The following is a 22,086-nucleotide window of genomic DNA, read 5'->3' on the forward strand; positions in this document are numbered from 1 at the left end:
CTCCTCCCCCTCTTTAGACTCTGCAACTTGCAAATGCCAAGGAGCTCGGTGCAGATATAAGTATAGCTTTGTGGATAAAAGTAGAAACTTTGGGTGCAAAATAACGTGGGTGGAATCCTTTTATTAGCCTTAGTATACTGAGCAAGACGCTAAACCTGCAGTAGCCTCAGTTTTCTTCGTCCATAAAATAATAAAAATAACAGCTCTTTCAATAGGGCTCATAATACAACTGGGCTGAGTTGAGGGAAGTGAACGAGACAGTCTGTGTAAGGGTACTATCATGTTGCCTTAATGTAAATATGCACATAAAATGCACTCAATAATTGGTAGCTGTAGTAGAATGTTGTAGATGATGCAATAGACTTAGACGTTAACGATGATGATGATGTAAGACAGCGGGTTGTCAATCCCATAAATCACTGGCTGGAGTCATAGCAACCGCCGCCAGCCCAAACAGCTTCCAGCTGCAGGCCTTGAACAGGCTGCACGTAGGAGGAGTCGCTGTCCCCAGAGACCGAGTCCACGTCCAGACTTCGGCGGGGAGCGCCAGTCTGCGTCAACTGCCCCTCCAGTCTCCTGCTCCAGGGCTGGCGGACACATGGTGGGAACGTGAGGGGGCGGGGCCGGACTCGCGCTGCTGGGCCAATCGCCCGACGGGAGGTGCCCGGCCAATGGCAGAGGCTTTCCAGAGTACGAGGGGCGGGGCCACAGAGAGGAGCTGCTGCGTCATAGGTCACTGGGCGGGCTAGGGGCGGTGCCCGCAGCGCGGACAGGCGGAACGGCGCTACCGTGAGCAGTCCGGGCGGTGATGGCGGCGGCTGTGGTGACCGCTGTAGCGGCGGCCACAGCGCCAGCGGATGGCGCGGATGGCGCCTCCTCAGTGCACTGGTTCCGCAAGGGGCTGAGGCTCCACGACAACCCGGCGCTGCTCGCGGCCGTGCGCGGCGCGCGGTGTGTGCGCTGCGTTTACATCCTCGACCCTTGGTTTGCGGCCTCCTCCTCAGTCGGGATCAACCGATGGAGGTGAGGGGGCCCGGGGCGGGGTTGCGGGCTCGGGGGCACAGCCTGGCCTCTGGGGCGTCCGAGTACAGGCCAGGTGCCCGCACCCCGCCGGGGACGCTGGGCCCACCCTAAACTCTCTCGTCCCCACGGCTTCCCGGAAGACTCTGGCCTGAGAGCTGGGGCAGGAAGACAACCGGGTGGGTCTCCAGAGGGGAGAATCCAGGAGGGGAGAAGAAATTAAGTCGTCGTAGTAATCGCCTTCTGACAGAGAGAGTTTGCACTGTGTTATTTCCTTTGGGGCCTTACAACGTTCTTGTGGAGCAGTTAGTGACCCTATTGTACAGATGACACTCTTGAGCCTTAGAGGCACAGAGCTGACCTGCCCAAGAATTTGCACGTAGTGAGTGGCAGAACCTGGTCTAGGGCTCTTAGGGTGTGTCCAGGGAGGGAAAGAAAGGAGAGAGATTGTAGTGTGAAGGCAGGGATGGGTTTCTGAATCACTAACACAGCAGATGCCTGCGTTCTTCAAGTAAAACAGCCCATTGCTGGGCTCCAGAAGGTCATTTTTAAGCCTCTGGTTTGTTTGAATCCATCCATTCACCCATCCTGATTTCCCTCCACCAAGACCATTCGGCCTCTGGAGGTCTAGAGACTCTGGCTTAGCATTTTTAAGGCAAGTGCCGTTTTCTCTTTATGACAAATAAAGACCCCAATGGCATGTTCAGTTCGAGGCACTTTGGGTCCTGAGCTAGAGAGTAGTAGTACTTAACCCATTTTGGAGAATTCCTTCAGCAGCTATGAGCTTGCTAGGAAAAATAAAGGAACCAAAGTGTAACTTCCTTCCTCTTAAGACTGGTTTTAAAGGACAGTTGAGCCACTGTAGATGAGACTTTTATCAACAGGTGCACTAAGGTTTGGGAGCAAGAAAGCTGATATCAAGGACCTCTCTTTGATAACTCCCAGGAAATAATCAACAGGGTCATGGGAAAGGATTAACAGATATATAGTTGATGTATTTTTTCTGTAACGAGTGTTTAAAACCAATTTTAACACTGGAGAATGTTTAACACTGGTGTACCCATCTCTCTAAAACGCCGTGAAGCAGCAATCATTCTGTTTGTTTGCATTGTTCTGGAGGATGTTTGCTTGTGGGCTTGTTGCGCTGATGGGCAGGGTTACTCCCAGGATATGGTGGCTCTCAACACACTGTTCTTCCCTCTCCAAGGAGTGTGCCCTCCTAGGAGAGTGAGTGCTCCTGATAGTAGGTCTACTATATGCCCCACCTGCCACATTTATATAGAGAGAATGACTAAAGTTAGCCCTGTGGAGAGCCTGCCTACACAGTTTTCAGGGTGCTCTATTGCTCTGCCTCTGCTCCAATTTCTACAGATAGGAGGCTGGGTTTGACAGACATCCTCAAATGACCATCTATTAGCATGGACATTAAGCCAAGCCTCAGACTTTGCTCCTCTCCCTATGGCAGTGTGCCAGAGGGGACATTGCCTCAATAGGACTGCCTACTCCTTTGTGGTAGTGAAGATTAAAAATCAACAAAAACTCTGTTTCTGGTTAAACTTAGATTTGCTAGGAGCCTGGTGCTTATGAATTTTTGTGGGTCATCCTTTTGTGATTGTGCTTTCAAGTGAGTGAAGGAAGAAAGGAGGAATTAAAGAGAAAAAGAGAGTGGCAGCTCAGATGCCTGAGTCAAATTGTGAAGTCAGAGGCCATGTAGGAATGCAAGTGTTAACTGAGCAATTATTTAATGAGTGTCTACTATCTGCCGGGCACTGCTCTAGGTATTTCTAAGAACACAGCAGTGAACAAGCAGTTGCAGTGTTTCCAGAGCTCCCAGAGCCTACATTGTAGTGGAGGAAGACATGTAAACTTAATTTAGTATAACTAAGTGCCAAGAGATAGATAAAGTAGCGAAACAGACTAAAGCAATGTCAATCTTGCTGTACAAGAGAATCACTTAAGGATCTTTCAAAGATGTCTGGGTCCCCCTCTCCCCCAATTCTGATTTAATTGTTCTGGGTTATGGCCTGGGCATTAGGGTGTTTAAAGCTCTTGGGCTAGAGAACTGACAGCTTGGGACATGTGTTACATTATTACCTTGCAGCACAGGAAGCCTAATTAGTTTGGGCATTCAGAAGAAAGAGGTGAGAGAAAGCAAAACAGATCAAATATAACTGCTACTGAGCCTGGAAACAGACATATTCCTACTACTCCCACCATAGTCTTTACCATCGTCTTTACCCGCATGATCAGATGGAGGGCAGAGCTGCAAACTGAGACCCTCAGTTAGCGTGTGGGAGGAGTGATGGAGCCAGCCATACCTGGGCATAGCTACAACATATGTAATCTTCCAGTGGTTGTTTCTGTATCTGGGACTGATCTGGTCAAATTGTGCTGCGGCATTAATGTCCTAGCTTGGCAAATACTGCAGTTGCTGCCTCTGAAAAGCCTCCTTAGGGAGTTAGGTCCCTGGGCCATCTGCAGGAGATGGGGGGAAAGCAAAATCTGTGATCTCTATTTTCCTTCTGCATTTCCTACACTGACTCCCACACAGTGTTTTTGGCACATGAATCAGATTAAAATAACCGTGAATGTCACTTTCTAAGAGTAAAACGAGGACAGAGAGAGGCGGCCAAGAAAAAAGTATTTATTAGCGCAGAAAAAGGGCTAGCACACTCCTTGCCATGTTGATACAGGGCTACTTGAAGCTCTATTGTAGCCATATGAGCCTCAAGATTTGTTTGTCAAGCACTAGTTGGCTAAGTAAGCCCTTTGCCATTTTCCTCAGCCCCACCTTCTCCAAATTTGCTGCATCTGGAAGGAGGTGCTGCAGTGAGACCCAAAAACCAAAAAAACAACAAAAAACGGGATGTAAGCAGCTTCTAGATTTAAAAATGGGTGCTCAAGATAGGCCCTTGCAGTTTTCCATTACACTTCTTTTCCTGCTACTACTTAGACAGATATTGGCAACCATTTACTGCACCCTTTATTTAATCATTTTCTCCCCAGCTCTGTACTACACCTGCATTTAGGAGCTTCTGGGACAGAGAGAGTTGGTAAAATAAAATACCAGCTCATATTGCTCAGAACCAATAAATGAGGTGAACTGGGAACTCTCTGAGATGCCTGGTGCCAACAAGTATGCCTCTCTTCTCAAAGCTGGGAGTTAAAAATGTTGGACTTTTGATCTGGGTGGTTCTTTCTTAGAATTTGGTCAGCGAGAAGGGGACTGAGAATTATAGTCTATAGGCAGGAAAATTTGAGTTTTTCTGAGCTGTTCACCCTGGTGCCCAGGCAAGTCCCTTTAGTGTCCTGCTGCTGAGGCAACGTTGCCATTTGCCTAAAAGGGATGACATCTTCATCTTCATCTTTCTCTTTGGAACTAGGAAAGAATAAATATATTTTTATATCAGTCATACTTAGAGATCAATTCCTAGTATGGACTGTGGGTTTGGATTATCCTTTTCCATGGGTCTTAAGCTCCCTTACTTAGAAGAAATTAATTTATATTAGTATCCTGTGTAGCTATGGCCCAGGCTATGATAGTCTGACCCAGCCTGTGATGCTATCATCATGCTTAGATGACCTTGACTTGAAGCAGAGAAACTTGGTCAAGCGTGATCTGGACCCAAAAAAGAGTCCACTTTTTAACAACAAATAAAATATCCCTCAACACAGAATCTGCCATCTCTAGAGAAGGCTTCCCCTAAAGATCTGCCTGTCTTATTCTTAACCAAAGTACCTGCCTGTCTTCTACTAAAGAGCTAGCCCTATGGAGTCTCTGACTTACAGAGTCCTTTTTGTATTTTTGAAAATTCCAATTTGGTTTTCTCCAGTTCTGCCTGCCTCTGGCTCCAGCGCACTTACATAACGTAATTCAGTTGCACATGCCGTCTGATCCAAAGGGTGAGCTTTAACTGATCACACAGGACCATGTGCTCTGAATTTTGGCCATGTGAGCTCAGCTCGGAGCTGCCAAGGGTGAGCTGCCAGCCCCAAACACCACCACGTCCAAAGCCAGGCCACTTTTCTTTAGAGTCCCCCGTCATTGGAGTAAAGAGAAACTGGTCATGTGGAGAGGAGGGCTCCAAGAGAGCACAGAAGACCCAGCATTCTCTCTGATGAAAGAATGCATAAGCTTGCCCTGCTGAGCATTTGCCCACTAGCAGCCCTGCTCTATGTTCCTTTGGCGTTACGCAAAGCTGTCATCTGGCAGGCCTCAAAGGTGCCATAGCAGAGGCTTCTCTTTCTCTGACTGCCTGAAGGCTGGGACTTCTGGGGCCTGTTGCCTCCTGTGGGGGCCATACTGAGGCCTCCTTTCTGGAGAAGCCCTGCAAGGGCTTGATTTAGAAGGGAAGTTGGAAGTAACAGCATTTCTAGAGGGCCAAAGAGAGGTATAAACCAGGACCTTAAGAGAGAAAGTTTAGTAGAAACAAATTAGAAGGAAAGAAAGGCAACTTGTTAAACACAAGCTAGAAGTAAAGTTCGGTTTTCTAGAATGTGCTTCAGAAACTATAATGTGTAAAAGAATGACCAGGGGATCTTAAGAAAATGCAGATTCTGATTCTGGTGGTCAGCTTCTGGGTGATTCACAGCCTGTTGATCCTCAGAGGAGCAAGGATCTGGTAGCAGAGTTGTCTTTTGAGTTGTGCTATAGTGCTCCCTGAAGGTTGAGTCTTGGGCAGGACAGCCTCAGTGTTCAGGTGGTGAGTTCTGGACAAGAGATGGAGCTGATAAGGTTAAGAATGCAGCCCCTGAGACACATTGCCTGGGTTTGTATTCTGGCTGCTTATTAGATGTATGATGTTGGGCAAATTACTTAAACTCTTGGTGCCTCTGTTTCCTCATCCGCAAAATGGGAATAACCATAGTATCTACTTCATACGTTTTAGACTTAAATGAGGTAAATGTATGAAGCGTGGTACCTGATTCATTTTAAGTGCTCATTAAATGTTGTTGCTATTTTTATTATTTGGTTGCTGAGTTCAGAGTTGGGCCTTCTGCTCCCTGCCTCAGCTATAGACATCTCTTGTCAAAGAAAAAAAGAGCTCTCATGGGGTTATCTTCAGAGATCCTGCAAGGATCTCTCCTTTTAGTAAATGAGATCTAGAAATAGAGGTGTGTAGAAGGCAGCTTTCACGTGTATGTCAACCTTATTTATAACTTCAAATCAAAGTCCTATGTGAAGGAAGAGACCCAACAAGTACATGGCAAGACCATACCTGGGAGCCATAGAGAGCGGACCCTTTGGCCTGGGGTTGCAGAATTTAAGTCGCCAGTTATCTGTTGGCATTTCTACCTGGCAGGGCCCAGATTTCAGGTGGCAAGAGGCTGTGTACATGGGCCTCTCTTATTTTCCCCTGAGAGGAGTAGGGTGGCCTGGGAGGAGGCCAAAGCAACTGCGTAACTGATGTCTCAGCTTTCCTTTTCTGAGAGTGTAAGTTTTTCAAAAACAGAAATCCACAGAGGCTGCTTGAACTCAGCTGTGCTGGAATGTGGGTCTGTGGCCTTCCCTGCTGCCGAGGGAGTGTCCTGTGGACGTCAGAGGCGGCTGTAGGGGATGGTTCTAGCTGGCAGCCTAGGAACAGTCACTGCTCTGTAAGCCTCCAATAGCCGGGGTGGGTGTCATGCAGCAGAGGAGGCACGGGGCTTCATTCTGTTCAAAATAAAATCTGGTGATTCCCATTACTGACAGAGATGGGTGGGAGGTGCCAGAGGGTAGATAGCAGGAGGTATCTGAACCAGGTAACCTGTCAGAGCTTAGTTTCTGAGGAAGATTAGAAAGTCAGTGTTACTTAAAGACAGGTTTACGTTTATCAGAGGGATTCCAAACACATGAGGTCCTGCAGAATCTCTGCCCCAGAGGAGTGTCTGGTATGCTACTAAAAGGCTTTAGCAGTGAGGCACAGAGAAGAAAACAAGGCTTCAGAGTCTGACTCACCTAGATTCCCACCCCAGCTTTGTCACTTAGTAACTATGACCTGTGTAGACAAATTAATCCCTTCCACCTTTTTCCTCATCTATAAAATGAGGATAATATTTCCCTTCAAAATATGTTGAGAGAATGAAAAAGAGAACACATCTAAAAAGCATAACAGTTGTATAATAACATTGATAATACTGTTAGCCTCTGGGGAGCGGAATTAAATTCCTGGGGATGCAGGGAGAGAGTTTTTACTGTATACTTTTTTATAACGAATGTTGAACCACATGATCTGTTCAAAATGTTAATTTCAATTAATTTAAAAGCAAAACATACCATAAAATGTGTTGATTGAATTTCTCAGATAGGGGATTGTGCCTGACTAAATAGTTAATAAATTTTGTGATCATACAAAAATAAACAAAATGCTGAAGGCACTCAGCAGCAGCAGATGTCATCTCCTTTCCCTCTCCCAGGGTGACCCAGCTCTCAGGCTAGGTCTCTTGAGTATATTGAGTCCCCTCCATTCCATCCTCACCCTCACCCCCGACAGCATGTAGGGATATCATATAGAGAAGGACCTTCCAAGGCCTTCTCTGTCTTAGGATGAGAATCTGGTAGCCAGAACCCTGGAGAGGCTTGGAGAGTGAGCCACCTGCGAGAAGAAATCCCAGGAGCTGGGGACCCAGCCCACATTATGGGTCAATGGCAGTAGACAGATACACAGCCCAGAGCATGAATTCAGAATATCAGGGAGTTTGCTCGACCAGGGCAGGTAGGATTTTCAGGGCTATTTCAGTCTTGTTCCTCTGCTAATAGGACCTCAGGCTTCCATACCATAGTCCTGCCTTTGGTTTTCAAGTGGCTTTCTCATCTGTTCTCCCTGTTGATTATCACAACAGCCTTGTGATGGACTAATATTTACACCCAGGACCTGAGACGAGAGGGTATACGTGACTTGTCTCTGATCATAGAAAAACAAGAGCAGGAACAGCTCACACTTATCCCAGCACTGTATAAGTGCCAAGCACTGTACTAAATGTTTTTCATGCATTATTTGATTTTCTTAGCAATTCTATGGGATATGTATTAATATCAATTCCATATTGCATATTAGGAAAAAAAGCTCAAGGTGCTAACTACCTTAAGTCATGCAGCTAGTAAGTGGCAAAGCCAGAATTTCAGTTGAGGTGGTGCTGATACCCTGCCATCTCACACCTGGACTCAAATCCAGGCCTCTCTAGTCCTGGTCCTAATGATGCTACTTGTTTGGCATACACAGTACACCAGCTTCTCCCTGCTTTGTTAGGAAAAAGAGCAACTTTTTATTATCTTACCACTAACAAGGCCTGTGTGGGCTCTGCAGATTCCTCCTTCAGTCTCTGGAAGATTTGGACACAAGTTTAAGGAAACTGAACTCCCGCCTGTTTGTGGTCCGGGGACAGCCAGCTGATGTGTTCCCAAGGCTATTCAAGGTAAGTATGCAGAGGCCTAGAGAAGACAGTGAGATTCTGCTCCCTAGGCTTTTCCCACAGACTGAATGAGGTGATACTCCGAGTAAATGGAAATTGTCGATGTTGGTCTGACTGTAGCTGCTAGGGAAGTTGGGAGCAAATGCCACCGGTCAGTTTGCCAACGGAATGGAAACTGTGTTAAGGTAAAAATTCTGTGAAGCCAGTATCTTGTTCGAAAGTTCCCAGCTCAGTCCAGACGTGGTATGTGGTGAGGTATTCTACCTCAGAGGCCACTGGCTTCCTTAGATGTATTCTTGGCTCAAGCCAGCAAGATTTATTAGGGGCTCTTGTAATGCCAGGAGTTTAAGGACAAGGTTTCCTGTTGGCAAGGGATGTTTACTGCCTTGCTTTGCTCTGCTTATTGGGGAAAAAAATCAACCTTTCTGAGGGAACTTCCCTGCTTTCCTGGGGGTATGTGATGGACAAAATCTTCATTTGGGTACCACATAGGCCTCTGTTTGCTATGTCAGGTGACCAGCTCACTTCCCCTGACAACTTCTTTCTTTGTAAAACATTTTGTTTATTATAATTTTTTATAATTTTTAAAAATTTTATCAAATGTACATCACAGTGGTTCAACAGCCCCCCACCCCCGACTCCTCTACCCCTTGGTAACCACTAGTCACTTCTCAGTGTCTATGAGTCTAATGCTGTTATAAAACACATTTTAAGGCCCAGAGGCAAAAGTACTCATGGACAGAGGGCTCCAGGACAGTCTCTCTTCTTCCTCAGCAGCGCATGGTTTTTTTATGCTCCTCTCCACCCCAGCTTTCTTCTCTACTCTTTCTGGGGGAAAAGACGGGAGGAAAGGTCCCATGTGAAGGCAAGCAACTAAGTTAACATTTCATCATTCACTTCACCTCCGCACACCCCCACACATACACGCACATGTACAAATCACACAATGATAATAGCCATTGATTAGGGCTGACTGTGAGTCAAGTACTGTTCTAAGTAAGTGCTTTATATACTTTCCATGTACCTACTCTTCACAGCAGCCCTAAAAGGTAGATACTGTTGTCCCTATTCTCCAGGTGAGGCAACAGTACCTTGCCCATGACCATGAAGCTGAGAAGTGGTGGTCTAAGATTTGAGCAAGGGCTGTCTGACTGCAGAGTTGTGTTCTTAACCACCATGTCATTAAACACATTTGCCTCTCTTCTCCCTCTGCCTTGACCTCCTCTCTCCCAGCCCCTCAGAGGCCAACCAAATAGTAGCCTAGAGATACAAACAGATCATTCATTCAGTCATTCTGTGTACACTACTCCCCCTATTTGTGGTTTCAGTTACCTGTGGTCAACCACAGTCAGAAAGCAGATGATTCTCCTTCTGGCGTATATACAGAGGTCAGTCGTAGCCTAATGCTCCATCACGGTACCGATGTCATTCCCCTCACTTCACTTCACCACGTGGGCATTTTATCATCTCACATCATCACAAGAAGAAGGGTAAGCACAGTACAGTAAGATACTTAGAGAGAGAGAGAGAGAGAGAGACCACATTCACATAATTTTATTACAGTATATTGTTATAATTCTATTTTATTATTAGTTATTGTTAATCTCTTACTGTGCCTAATTTGTAAGCTAAAATTTCTCCTAAGTATGTATGCCTAGGAAGAAACGTGGTATGTGGTGAGGTATTCTACCTCAGAGACCACTGGCTTCCTTAGATGTATTCTTGGCTCAAGCCAGCAAGATTTATTAGGGGCTCTTGTAATGCCAGGAGTTTAAGGACAAGGTTTCCTGTTGGCAAGGGATGTTTACTGCCTTGCTTTGCTCTGCTTATTGGGGAAAAAAATCAACCTTTCTGAGGGAACTTCCCTGCTTTCCTGGGGGTATGTGATGGACTTGGTACTATCTGCAGTTTCTGGCAACCACTGAGGTAGCGGCATATCCCTCACAGATAAGGGGAGACTACTGTATATTTATTGAGCTTCTACCCATACTAGGTACTAGGGTGATGACGAATGTGACAGCATGGTTTCAGCTCTGAGAGTTCACACTGTCGTGGAGGAACAGGCAAGTAATGGGAAAGTTCACTGCCATATAATAAATGCTATGATGGGAAAAGGGCAAGGTACAGGAGAACCATATTGAAGGAGAAGGTAAAGGAAGGCTTCTTGGAGAAGGTGTCATCTAATTACATTTTTATTATTATGCACAAACCTATGAGTACTTAACAGTGTAATCTGTATGCACCACTAAGCATGGTACTTGATTCAGTAAGGACTCAATAAATGTTGGTGCTGTTGTCCTTGGAGGAGGGATGACCAGCCCTGCTCAGGAGCTACACCCCATTTGCCATGGGGTTCAGAGTTTTAAGGGAACATGACCAGAGACTGGTTGGAATGTGGTTTTTTTCTTGCCAGTTGCATGCTCTAGGGCTTTCTGTACAACTTTTCACTGGCCAGCTTTCTCCCATCATTGCAAGGAAACCTAGAAATTTCTACCAGAAACGACTCAAGACTTGGAAAAGAATTACCTTCTTTTTTACTGTGAGGCCTTTCTAGTCTGATTTCTCTGATCTCTGCACTAAAGATTGCTCCTCCTTCCCTGAATCTGAGAGCTGGAATCTGTCTATTAGCTCTGTTTGCTGCTGGCTTCAGGAGTGTTGCTGTGGAAACCACTAGGACACTTCATATAACACAAGCCTGCCAAGAAAACTAGGCCAGAAGTTTGCAGCACCATGAGGAGCTCTGGGAAAAGCTTGCTGAGCTGGGGAAGGGCGGGGGGGTTGGGGTGGTGATCCTGTCCCCCACTGCTCCACCAGTGAGTCAGGGCCTCTTTGAGGACTAGGGGCTCCCCTGGGAGCACTGTATTTATAGCTTCTTGCTGCATTCTTCTACCTCAAGGACACAGCCAGCGCACAGGGCTGCCACCTGTCTCCTGACTCCACAGAGAGCACGCTGGCCTTGGGCTCCGCTGTTGTGGTGCTCTTGGCCTCACCTCAGAGGCCTGCCCTCCTCAACCCCTGTGAACCTCAGATTGTTTGCTTTCCCATTTAAGTCATTGCCCCTAGCTTGCTCTGCAGCCCATTCTGACAGGTCTCTAGACTTGCTGTCTTCCTTCCCAGGAAAAAGCTGAGGGCCCAGCTTTTCCCCCTCCCCCAAGCAGTGTTTAGCATAACAGATTCTCTTTCCACAGGAATGGGGGGTGACCCGCTTGACCTTTGAGTATGACTCTGAACCCTTTGGGAAAGAACGGGATGCAGCCATCATGAAGATGGCCAAGGAGGCGGGTGTGGAGGTGGTGACCGAGAATTCTCATACTCTCTATGACCTAGACAGGTAAGAGCTGGGTTACAGGGGTCAGGCTGCCAGTTGTGGGAGCTGGTGATTTGGACACCTGCTGAGCAGAACTTGGGAAGGTTTAGCAATAGGGCCACCTGGCACATGAGATATGGCATCTCTAGAGGCTGGAGGAGAATGAGCCAGAGTTAGGGTCTGTAGAACAGGTCATGGAGAGCTCTACCTGATGGGGGTGCAGAAAGGCTTATTAGGAAACAGTGAGGCTCCCCATGCAAGATCTTTATAGATCTGCTCCTGATATGCTCCAGTCCCATCCACTACTCATGCTCCCACTTCCCTCCTGCTCCTCAAAGGCTGCCCTGTGACCTCAGTGGGCCCTATCTGTTATCTTCCCAACAGAATGCCTGTTCTCATAGGCCCAGTTACTTTACCTAATAAGAGTTCCCCGTGCTCCCCTGGCCATCTGGGTTTCCAGGCCATGCATTTGAATGTTACTCAGGAGGTGTTAGAGATCCCTGCAGGAAGCTGATAATTACACAGTAGCCTCCTTCCCTGGGGACAAGCTTCTGTGCTTTAGATGTCTAGGGGGAAACCTTCTCCTCGCCTACCCTGGCAGAGCAGTCACCTTCCTGCTGTTGCTGTCAAGCCAGCAGCCACCACTGTCCCCTGCCCCCCTCTCCCCAGCCCAGAGGTGGCTGCCAGGAGGCCACATCACACAGCTCTGCACGTGAGCTGAGCTCTCATGCAGAGACGGAGATGCTGGGTGTGGAGCTCCTCCTCCTGCCACGTGCCAGAGAAGCAGGGAATTACTACAGGGCAGCGGCCAACCTTCTGTCTCTGCTAGTGGAGGAGAGCAGGAGCCAAACTGAGAAATGAACTCACCCATCCAGCCAGGTCTTGTGTAAGCTGCTTCCTGGCCAACAGAAGCCCCAGGAATGTTGCTCCAAACTACCCCAATTTATCCTCTATGAACAACCTAAGTTCTCCTCCTTATTCCTCTGTCTATTGTCTTCTTACCTGAGTGCAGCTGTGTTTCCCTTGTTCATGAAAAAATATCTTGCAAACCGAAACACCCTTTAAATATTAGCTGTTGCCATTAGCCCCAGCCCCAGTCTGATTTAGAGAGGATAGGCTATTCTCCACCTCTCTGCTCTAGTAAACAGAGGCCAAGAAGGGAATGATTTTCCAATAAAGGAACATGTTTGCAGCTCTTATCAAAGAACATCCTCAAGGCTTATGCTGGGATAGAGAGGGAAGTCCGTGGAGATTCCCATGGCTTGGACTGACACCACGTACCAAGAAGGCTAGTGAGGACTTTTCTGTGGTTAGAGAGATATGGTCAGTCTCTGTCTTTAGGTGACTCCACATTGACACCAGGGCCTGGAATTGAGTCCCAGCTTTGGCCCCACCTTGCTCCATTACCTGAGGCACCTGCTCCAGCTCTCTGAGCTTCATTTTCCTTCTCGATAAAATGGAGATGTAGCCTCCCTTGCCCCTTCCTTGTCACTTAGGGTGGGACCCATGAGCTGATGAGGAAAGCCACCATCCAAGCCTTCAAAGTCTGGGCTGTTTTCTGGGTGGGTGGGAGCCTGAAACAAAGGGCCTTGTGAATGACATTAGGTGTGCTTTGGGGTTCCCAGGATCATTGAGCTGAATGGGCAGAAGCCGCCCCTAACCTACAAGCGCTTTCAGGCCATCATTAGCCGCATGGAGTTGCCCAAGAAGCCCATGGGTTCTGTGACCAGCCAGCAGATGGAGAGTTGCAGGACTGAGATACAAGAGAACCATGATGACACCTATGGCGTGCCCTCCCTGGAGGAGCTGGGTATGTACTTCCTGTTCCAGGCCTCTTAGGCCAGAACCTCCTTTTTTGTAAAATAAGTTACTGGTTTTTATCCTTCTTTGTCAAAGTAATGTATGTTGTTATAGACCGGTTAGAAAATACAGAGAAACAAAAGTAGAAATAACAATCACCTTTACCCAACCACCCAGAGAGAACTACTGTTGATTTTGGAATATGTCCTTCCGTCTTTTTTCTGTTCATGCTCATATATACAGTCTATTTCTAATTCATGCCTCTGTTTTTGTTCTTTTCCCTCTCAGATGATAGAGGCACAGTCGTTGCTGGCATCCATGGGCTTTCCAATACCAAGATAACTAGTATCACTTCTGTTGAAAGGGGGTCTGTCAGCTCTTGGGTTACTGACTATCTCCTTTCTCCCCTTCCCTTTCTTCCCCTGGTCCCCCATTTTTTGGTCTGAACAAAGTTAGCCTTTCTCACCTGAAAACCACAGTCATTGCCAACTAACCTAAAAGGGCCAGCAGCCCAAGATTGTTCTCACCTGCCTATAATAGTGACTGGTTGGGATGAGAAAGCAAGGGAAAGGAGACAAAAATGTCACAGTGGAAAGAGAACCTGGGTGACCTAGAGAACACTGTTAAAGATTAACATTTAGGTATAAGGTGTAAGCCCCAGGAGCACCAAGAACACCACTGTTCAGTTCCCACAGAGCTCAAAGAACAGACCAGCTGAGCCCATTGAAATGGCCTAACCTCTAGTCCTGTAACCTACTCTTCTTCTTGCAGGGTTCCCCACTGAAGTACTTGGCCCAACTGTTTGGCAAGGAGGAGAGACAGAAGCTCTGGCCCGCTTGGATAAGCACTTGGAACGAAAGGTATGACCCCTGTTTCTGAGACACAGAGGTTCAAATGCTAGCAATGAGGCAGTGGGGGACATGGAGTCAGGTTCATGTCCCTTATTGCCTCTTAGTTCAGAGTGGTTGGAAAATGGAAAATGTTCCTGACGGCAATAGCACCAGCAGTAATAGCAGCCACCATTCAGTGAGCAGCTCACTGCTTTTTGGTCACTGGGCTGAGCATTTCTGGGTTAAGTGCCTGCTTGCATTATTCTCTTTAATCTTCCCAACAGCCTTACAAGGTAGGTGTTAAGCTCTTCCTTTTAAAGGTTAGGAAATTCTGTTTGATTCTAAAACTTAACATTGGGTTGCTTTTTTTTTCACCTGTGGGCAGATTCCCCTTACTATGAGGTTATCTGGTCAATAAAGTCCATAAAATTAATTATTTTGTGTTTTTGTGTCCTCTCCCACCCCAGCCTTCTGCTAGGACTCCTCCAAGGCATTGATTTCCATTTGCTTGGATACAGAGACCAAAAGGCCCACCTCCCAGTGAAGTGGGAATTGGCAAGGGGAAGGAAAGAGGCTGAGGCACTCCTCAGCAACGTCACATGGCCCCCACAATCCCGGAACTAAAGGAGCAGAGAAGATTCTTATGACTAAACACAGTCAGCTCCTAGTTCCCTATCCCCTGCAGCTGGTTTATAGGACTGGGTCCCTACAATCACAAGTTTTTATATTCCTGCTCAGATGGCTAAGCATTTGACCCAGCAGCCAGCTAATAGCAATGGAACAGGGAGGCCAAGGCAGGCCTTAGAATGCTTTCCAGCTCCAGAGGTGCCCCGCCGGCAATGAAGTCATGCCGTGGGCTCAGCCTTCCTCAGGCCTACCAGCCTTGATGTCCCATCTGGGTGTTACTATCAGCCAGGACCAAAAGCAAGCCCCACCACTTTAAAAGATGAAAACCAGTGTCCAAGGGCTATGGCTGAAGTACCTGTCTCTGTCCACACCAGGAGGTTCATTCACAGATTCTTGGAATCAGTTTGAAGACAACAGCTGGGCCAAGGGGGCAGAAGGATGGAGATGACAAAAGGGATGGCTGGAGTAGAATAAGACTTAAAAGGGAAAAGAGCTAACTCATGTTCCCACAGATTATCATCTTAAAAGCATTTTGTAGAGGAATGCCTCTTAGATCACAAAGTCAGGGCTTCTTTTCCATATGCCCCTGGAGGGCCTCATCTGTCATGGGGCCTTATATCTGCTGGTGGTGATATAAGAGTCTGTGGTGACCAGAGGCAATACTATATCCTACACATTTGGGAAAACAAAGGTGCACGAAAGGAGTATAGCCTGATTTCAGGAGGTTTAACTTCTTCAGCTCTCTAAATGTGAAGTGAGCACTTACTCCTGTCATGATGGTCTGGCTACTAGAAAGACTGCCCCCCAAAAAGGCATGCAGTCTGTCTCCGAATAAGCTGTTGGAGATGATAGAATAAACAAGGAATTACAGTCTGCTGAGGGTTAGGAAAGGAATAGATCAGAGGGCTATGGGAGCAAAGAGCAAGAGGATTGATTATATTATTCAGTTCTTGTATAAGTCAGCTTTTAGAAACAGGAGTTTCTGAACTTGCATAACAATGAATGAGTCCAAGGTGTAGCCTTCAAGCACAGCTGGATTCAGGTGTCCAAATAAGGCTACCAGAACACATTCTCCATCTCTTAGCTCTGCTTTCTTCTATTATTTCATTCTCAGGCAGACTTTCCTTGAGCACTGGCAAAGTGGTCACCAGCAGTTTATTACCAATCTGCTTAGCAAAACCACCAGAGGAAGTTATGTGTCTCTTTTCCAAAAGCTCCAGAAAAAGCCCCAAAGAATGTTTTCATTGGCCTGGCTTGTGTCATCTTACGATCCCTGGCTCAATCACTATAGCCAAGGAGAGGGTGCTTTCTCTGAACAGACTTGCATCATGAGCCCACTCCCAGAGGCAGAAGGTGGACTTAGCTCTAATTTACCTACTTGGACTGAGATTAGGGAAGGCTGAGTTACCACAAGAAAATTTGCTGTTTCCAAAAAGGTGAGGCAAACTGTATAATCTGTACCACTGGGTTACACAATAGTAGATGAGGGCAAGCATCTCTTCATAAAAGTATGCCTATTATTAAATGAAAAAGGAATGATGGAATTTTTATTCCACCATTTTGCAACCCCCAGTGATGATTCATTAATGACTGCTAACCCCATACAGAGACATCAGGCCTTATGTTCCACCACCATAGTCTTGCCAAAGAGATCAAACATGAGTCCAGTCCAATCTCTGGTACCAGCCACTGATTTTCAGGCAACACACAGGACAGAGGGATGTGTTAGACTACACTGTAAGTGCCTAGTCAGTAAACTCTGGACCGTGAGAGTCAGTATAAGTCAAATATCCTGGATTCTTCCACAGAAAAACTGAAAGGAAAAGGAAAAAATGGCAGGAAATACATAAAGTAAAAAAAAAAAAAACCAACTTAAATAATGTATCAAAGTTTCTTAAGTGGCCAAGGCTACACTATACTGCCTAGGGACATACATTGGGATGAGAAAAAAAAAAAAACTTAAAAATACCAGGAAAAACTGTGAAAAGATAAAGCTCTCCCTCCCAGATATGCTTTGCAAAAATAGAAAAAAATGGAAACATTTTTTAATGTAAGAAAGTGATTGTTATGAAATTTGTGCGAGTGGTCACTTAGGGCAGAGAGCGCAACATGACTAGGACAAGCACTTTTCTGGGCTTCTGGGGTGGCAGGCAAAGTTCTGATTCTTGAACTTTGGTGGTGGTTGCATGGGTGTTTGTCTTAGAGTAATTCATTAAGCCATACACATCTATGTGATTTGTGTATCTGTATTTCACTTAAAAAGATTTTCAAAGAGAGGTGGGCAAGGATATGAGCAAGGAGATGGCCTTATGTTGAGATTTGAAAGAAGAGCCAAAATTAGCCAAGAGAGGTGAGCGGACAGCATTCCAGGCCAGGAGAGCTGCACATGGAAAGGCTAGTGAGAATATGGTGCTTAAGAAGAGTGGCAAAAGATGAAGCTAAAAAGATGGGCCCAGCCAGGTTTGTAAGCCATGTTTGAGACTTGCTAGTCTCCTAAGATCAACAGGAAGCCCACTGTATATGTTATATGGAGGGACAGGCATTTTTAAATAATCACTCTGCTCCTGGTATGAAGACTGTCTTAGAGGAGAAAAGGAACCGAGGCAGGGAGGGTAGTCAGGAGGCTGTCACTTGTCCAATCTAGATTACAGTCTTAGCCTGAACCAGGTTGGTAGTAGTAGGGAGTGGAAAGAAAAGGACAGATTTGAGAAATATTTGGACAGTAGAACTGACAGGACTTGGTGAGGGAAGTTCAAAGGTGATGGCCAGGCTTTTGGTGTGGCCAGCTAGGTGGATGACAGTGCATTTTCTAAAATCAGGATGCTAGTGGAAGGTGGTTTAAAGAAAAGAACCTGTTACACCGAGATGCCTGAACGTCAAGTAGAGATCTATGGCAGGGAGTTGGAGGAGCAGCCTGGGATTTAGGTGAGTGGTCTGGGCTAGGACCACAGACATGGTGGTCATGTGCAAAGAGAGTTTTGGGAGCCATGGGGCTAGAAGAGCTCACCCAGGAGCAGAGTTGATAGAAGAGCTGGGACAGAACCTGGGGCTGCCAGCATTTATTATGAGGGGAGGTAGCCAGCCAGGTGGGATGCAACTGTGAGAAGGTAGAGTACAGAGGCCAAGAGAATAGACGTTTTGGCGATGGGAGCGGTCAGCAGAGTGAGTTGTGCTAAGAAGTCCAAATACACAAGGACAGGAAACACGTGCAGGATTCAGTGGCATGGAAATCACAGAGACTCTGGTAGGAGTTGGCTTGGGGGGAGTGTTGAAGACTAGATTGAGCTAGAAAGTGGAGGTGGGCATGGGGAAGTGGAGAGAGTCTGGCTCTGAAGGAAGGAAAGAGGACCCAAGGGTAGAGATCTGCAGGATTACTAGAAGTTCTTTATTTTTGTTTTGTTTTATATATAAAAAAATGAGATAATTTTCCCAGTGTTCTTAGAGTGGAAACTGTGGAGAGGGGGAGATGGAAAGTGCAAGAAAAGAGGGGAGGGCTCCCTGGCCAGGTGGAGGCCTTGGCCTTGGGTAGGGTCACAGGAGGGGCCTGGGATAGGTGTGGGTGCAGGTAACTTCGTAGATGAGGTGACTGAAAGTTGAGGAGTTTCCCACCTGAGAGCTTCTGTTTCCTTATAAGGAAGAAAGGTCATCTGCTGAAGGGTGGTGGGAAATCATGGAGTAAGAGGTCTAAAGAGGTTGTAAAATCATCATGAAGATAAAGAGGGTGTTAGGAGTTGAGAAAGAGAAAATAGTTATATATACTGAGAAAAGACTAGAATTGAGTCAGAAGCTAAGTTGCCACCTGCCCTGTTTCTCACCATCTCTGTAACCCCGGAAGAGTAACATAACCCTTTGAGCTTCATTTCTTCATTCTCAAAAGGAGGAAATAATAAATGCTGCCTCAGGATTGTTGAGATCAAATGAGAGAACTCAGGTAACCATGAGTTGCAAAGCATGCTGCCAGCAGCATTTGATGATAAAAACAAGACCTTTGTGACAAATGGCCCCAGAATTGAATGACATCGTGAATCCCCAGAAAGATTGGGAGTCCCTTCTTTTGCAGCCACTGTTGAACAATGGTGATAAGTCCCTGGGCAGTCACGATGCAGCAGCCTCAGGGGCCTCTGTGAGGAAAGAGGGGACTGAGATAGGGCGCTTTTTTTTTCCTGTAAAGTAGAAGCCTTTTTGCTTTTCTTCTGTATCATTCCAGACCATTCAGTGCTTTCAGAATTCTTTCATATCTGTCATTTTATTTAATCCCCAGGAGGTGGGAAGTTTTGTTCTCATTTAATAGGTAAGTAGCCGAGGGACTAAGTAGCCTGTTCATGAGCATGCCTCACATTAAACAGCAGTAAGAACAAGAACCTGGGCCTCATTGTCTGGTCTGGTGGTAGTTCCGTCAAAGATGCTGCTAACGTGAAAGAGTAGAATAAGCAGTGTTCAAGTTGAGGCTCCTTGACTCTCTGTTCTGTGACCTTAGGCAAATTGCTTAACTTCCTAGCACCTCAGGCCTTTTTCTCTGTAACATCCAGGTCTTTCCTTTCTTCACCTTCTCCTTCTTCTGCAGGCCTGGGTTGCCAGCTATGAGAGACCCCGAATGAACGCCAACTCCCTGCTGGCCAGCCCCACGGGCCTCAGCCCCTACTTGCGTTTCGGTTGTCTCTCCTGCCGCCTCTTCTACTACCGCCTGTGGGACCTATATAAAAAGGTGAGGGCACAGTAAGGGCAGCACACCCCATCCCCAGTTGTGGCCAAGTGGATCAGGGCCTCCTGCACCAGTTTGTCACCCTGAAAAGGGGCCCTTCCTTCTGACCCTGGGTGTGGAGACTGGGTTATGGATCCTAGAGGTGCTTACGTGTGCATAGAGTCCAGAGAAAGTTGGGTAGAGCCACATCCAAGAGCTGGCAGAGCCCAGCACAACCCAAACTGATGATCTAAATAAAATCGAGGTTGTCAAGTAAAGCAGGACAGGCAGAAAAGCCAGCATCAGTATGTGACCCTAGAGGTGGCAGATCTGCTGGCAGCAGGGGGACAGGGGCAGGCACTCAGGGTGGGAGGCAGGGAGGGGAGGCTGGAGCCAGGCCTAAGCTGAAGAACACAGCAACCCTTTGTGGGACTGTGTCCTAAGCCTTTAAAGGGGGAGTCCAGAAATAGCTACCCATTAGTGTTGAGGAAATGACCCAGAGGGCAGAATGCAGGGCCATGCCATACAGACAGAAGGCAAGTAACCCTGTGGTGATGTACACAACCCCAGAAGGAGACAGGGCAACACATCCAAGTATTCAGAATCATCAACTTGTTCTTGTGTCTGCATTGTTTCCCCATCCTTGCAAATACCAGGATTTTGTGGCATGGGGTGGCTTTTCCAGTTTGGTGGGTAGTCTTGTGATTTTAGGAAAATCATCATTTGCTCAGGGGGGCAGGGGGGATCTGATCTCTTAATTGTCTCATGGTCCCCAGTCCAGGATGTTGTGTAGAACTTACTTAACCAAAATCCAGACTGAGCAATTTTAAAAAAAATTTTTTTATTAAGATATGATTGATATACACTCTTATGAAGGTTTCACATGAAAAAACAATGTGATTACCCATATTATCAAGTCCCCACCCATACCCCAATGCAGTCACTGTCCATCAGTGCAGCAAGATGCCACAGATCCAATATGTGCCTTCTCTGTGATACACTGTTCCAGACAGCAATTTTTATGCATGCTGTTGGGAAAACACTCTTTGATGTTATAGAACATGGAGCCAACAAGGACCCTTGAGGACAAGGATTATGAGCCAGTCCTGGAGAGTTTGGTTCCCATGCAGTCCTGCAGTGATATCCCTGCCTTACTCTCTGCAGCCCAGCTTATTGCTCAGAGCAGGAGCATGGCCCTGCCAGGGCCTGGGGTTTCAATCTGCAGGCACACTGGGCCACTTCTTCTAGGGAATAGTCCCTGCACATCCCCAGGGAATTTGAAGCCACCAAGTCCATGGCAGCTCCAGATTCCTTTGTGGGTGAGGCCCGAGTCACACGGTGCCAAGAGCTGGGCAAGTGCTCGTACCCACATGCTCCCTCCTCTGCAGGTGAAGCGGAACAGCACCCCGCCCCTCTCTCTGTTTGGGCAACTCCTGTGGCGAGAGTTCTTCTACACGGCAGCCACCAATAACCCCAGGTTTGACCGCATGGAGGGGAACCCCATCTGCATCCAGATTCCCTGGGACCGCAACCCAGAGGCCCTGGCCAAGTGGGCTGAGGGCAAGACAGGCTTCCCTTGGATTGACGCCATCATGACCCAGCTGAGGCAGGAGGGCTGGATCCACCATCTGGCTCGGCACGCTGTTGCCTGCTTCCTCACCCGCGGGGACCTCTGGGTCAGCTGGGAGAGCGGGGTCCGGGTGAGTGCTCTCAGTGGGAGGCTGGCCTGTACGTTCTTGATAGCCCAGCTAAGGGATGGGGTAGGATCCTTTGGTCCAGGAGATCCCCTCCATGTCCTCCATGGTTTGGGCTCTTCTCCAAGGGGCACCTGGTGACTCGGGGAGACCATGGCAGCAGGTCCACAGGAAGGCTGACTGCCCTGCTCTCCCCACCCAGGTATTTGATGAGCTGCTCCTGGATGCAGACTTCAGCGTGAACGCAGGCAGCTGGATGTGGCTGTCCTGCAGCGCCTTCTTCCAGCAGTTCTTCCACTGCTACTGCCCCGTGGGCTTCGGCCGCCGCACAGACCCTAGTGGAGACTATATCAGGTGAGAGTGCAGAGCAGGCCTCTGGCTTCTGACCCTCTGTGGCCTCCCTCTAGGGTAGGATACCCTTAGCCCCTGAAGGATGCCCAGTGTGCTGATGAGTTGTGTTGTATGTGTTTTCAGGCGATACCTGCCCAGATTGAAAGGGTTCCCCTCTCGATACATCTATGAGCCCTGGAATGCCCCAGAGTCAATTCAGAAGGCAGCCAAGTGCATCATTGGTGTGGACTACCCGCGGCCCATTGTCAACCATGCCGAGACCAGCAGGCTCAACATCGAGCGAATGAAGCAGATTTATCAGCAGCTCTCCCGATACCGGGGACTCTGTAAGGAGCCACTACTCCCACCCCCCACCCCCAGGACAGCACCTGTGGGTTCAGAGGG

At 47.4% G+C, this 22,086-nt stretch overlaps 1 protein-coding gene across 6 annotated transcripts in view; it reads left to right on the top strand.

Moving 5' to 3' along the window:
- Nucleotides 1-769: 769 nt before the first annotated feature.
- CRY2 (cryptochrome circadian regulator 2) overlaps nt 770-22,086 on the top strand; it is a 32,231-nt gene continuing 10,914 nt past the window's right edge. For 5 of the 6 annotated variants that reach the window (XM_036891737.2, XM_057507614.1, XM_057507615.1 and 2 more), the window contains exons 1-9: nt 771-1,023; nt 8,307-8,415; nt 11,601-11,743; nt 13,345-13,529; nt 14,291-14,379; nt 19,541-19,681; nt 21,046-21,357; nt 21,554-21,705; nt 21,826-22,028. In XM_036891737.2, coding sequence (XP_036747632.2) covers nt 809-1,023; nt 8,307-8,415; nt 11,601-11,743; nt 13,345-13,529; nt 14,291-14,379; nt 19,541-19,681; nt 21,046-21,357; nt 21,554-21,705; nt 21,826-22,028 — 1,549 coding nt within the window. In that variant the 5' untranslated portion in view covers nt 771-808. Of the gene's footprint in view, nt 1,024-8,306; nt 8,416-11,600; nt 11,744-13,344; nt 13,530-14,290; nt 14,380-19,540; nt 19,682-21,045; nt 21,358-21,553; nt 21,706-21,825; nt 22,029-22,086 lie in introns of all 6 variants that reach the window. The other variant, XM_036891739.2, reaches the window with a different exon arrangement.

This window comes from Manis pentadactyla, chromosome 9 (genome assembly GCF_030020395.1).
Source record: "Manis pentadactyla isolate mManPen7 chromosome 9, mManPen7.hap1, whole genome shotgun sequence".
NCBI classification, from domain to species: Eukaryota; Metazoa; Chordata; class Mammalia; order Pholidota; family Manidae; genus Manis; species Manis pentadactyla.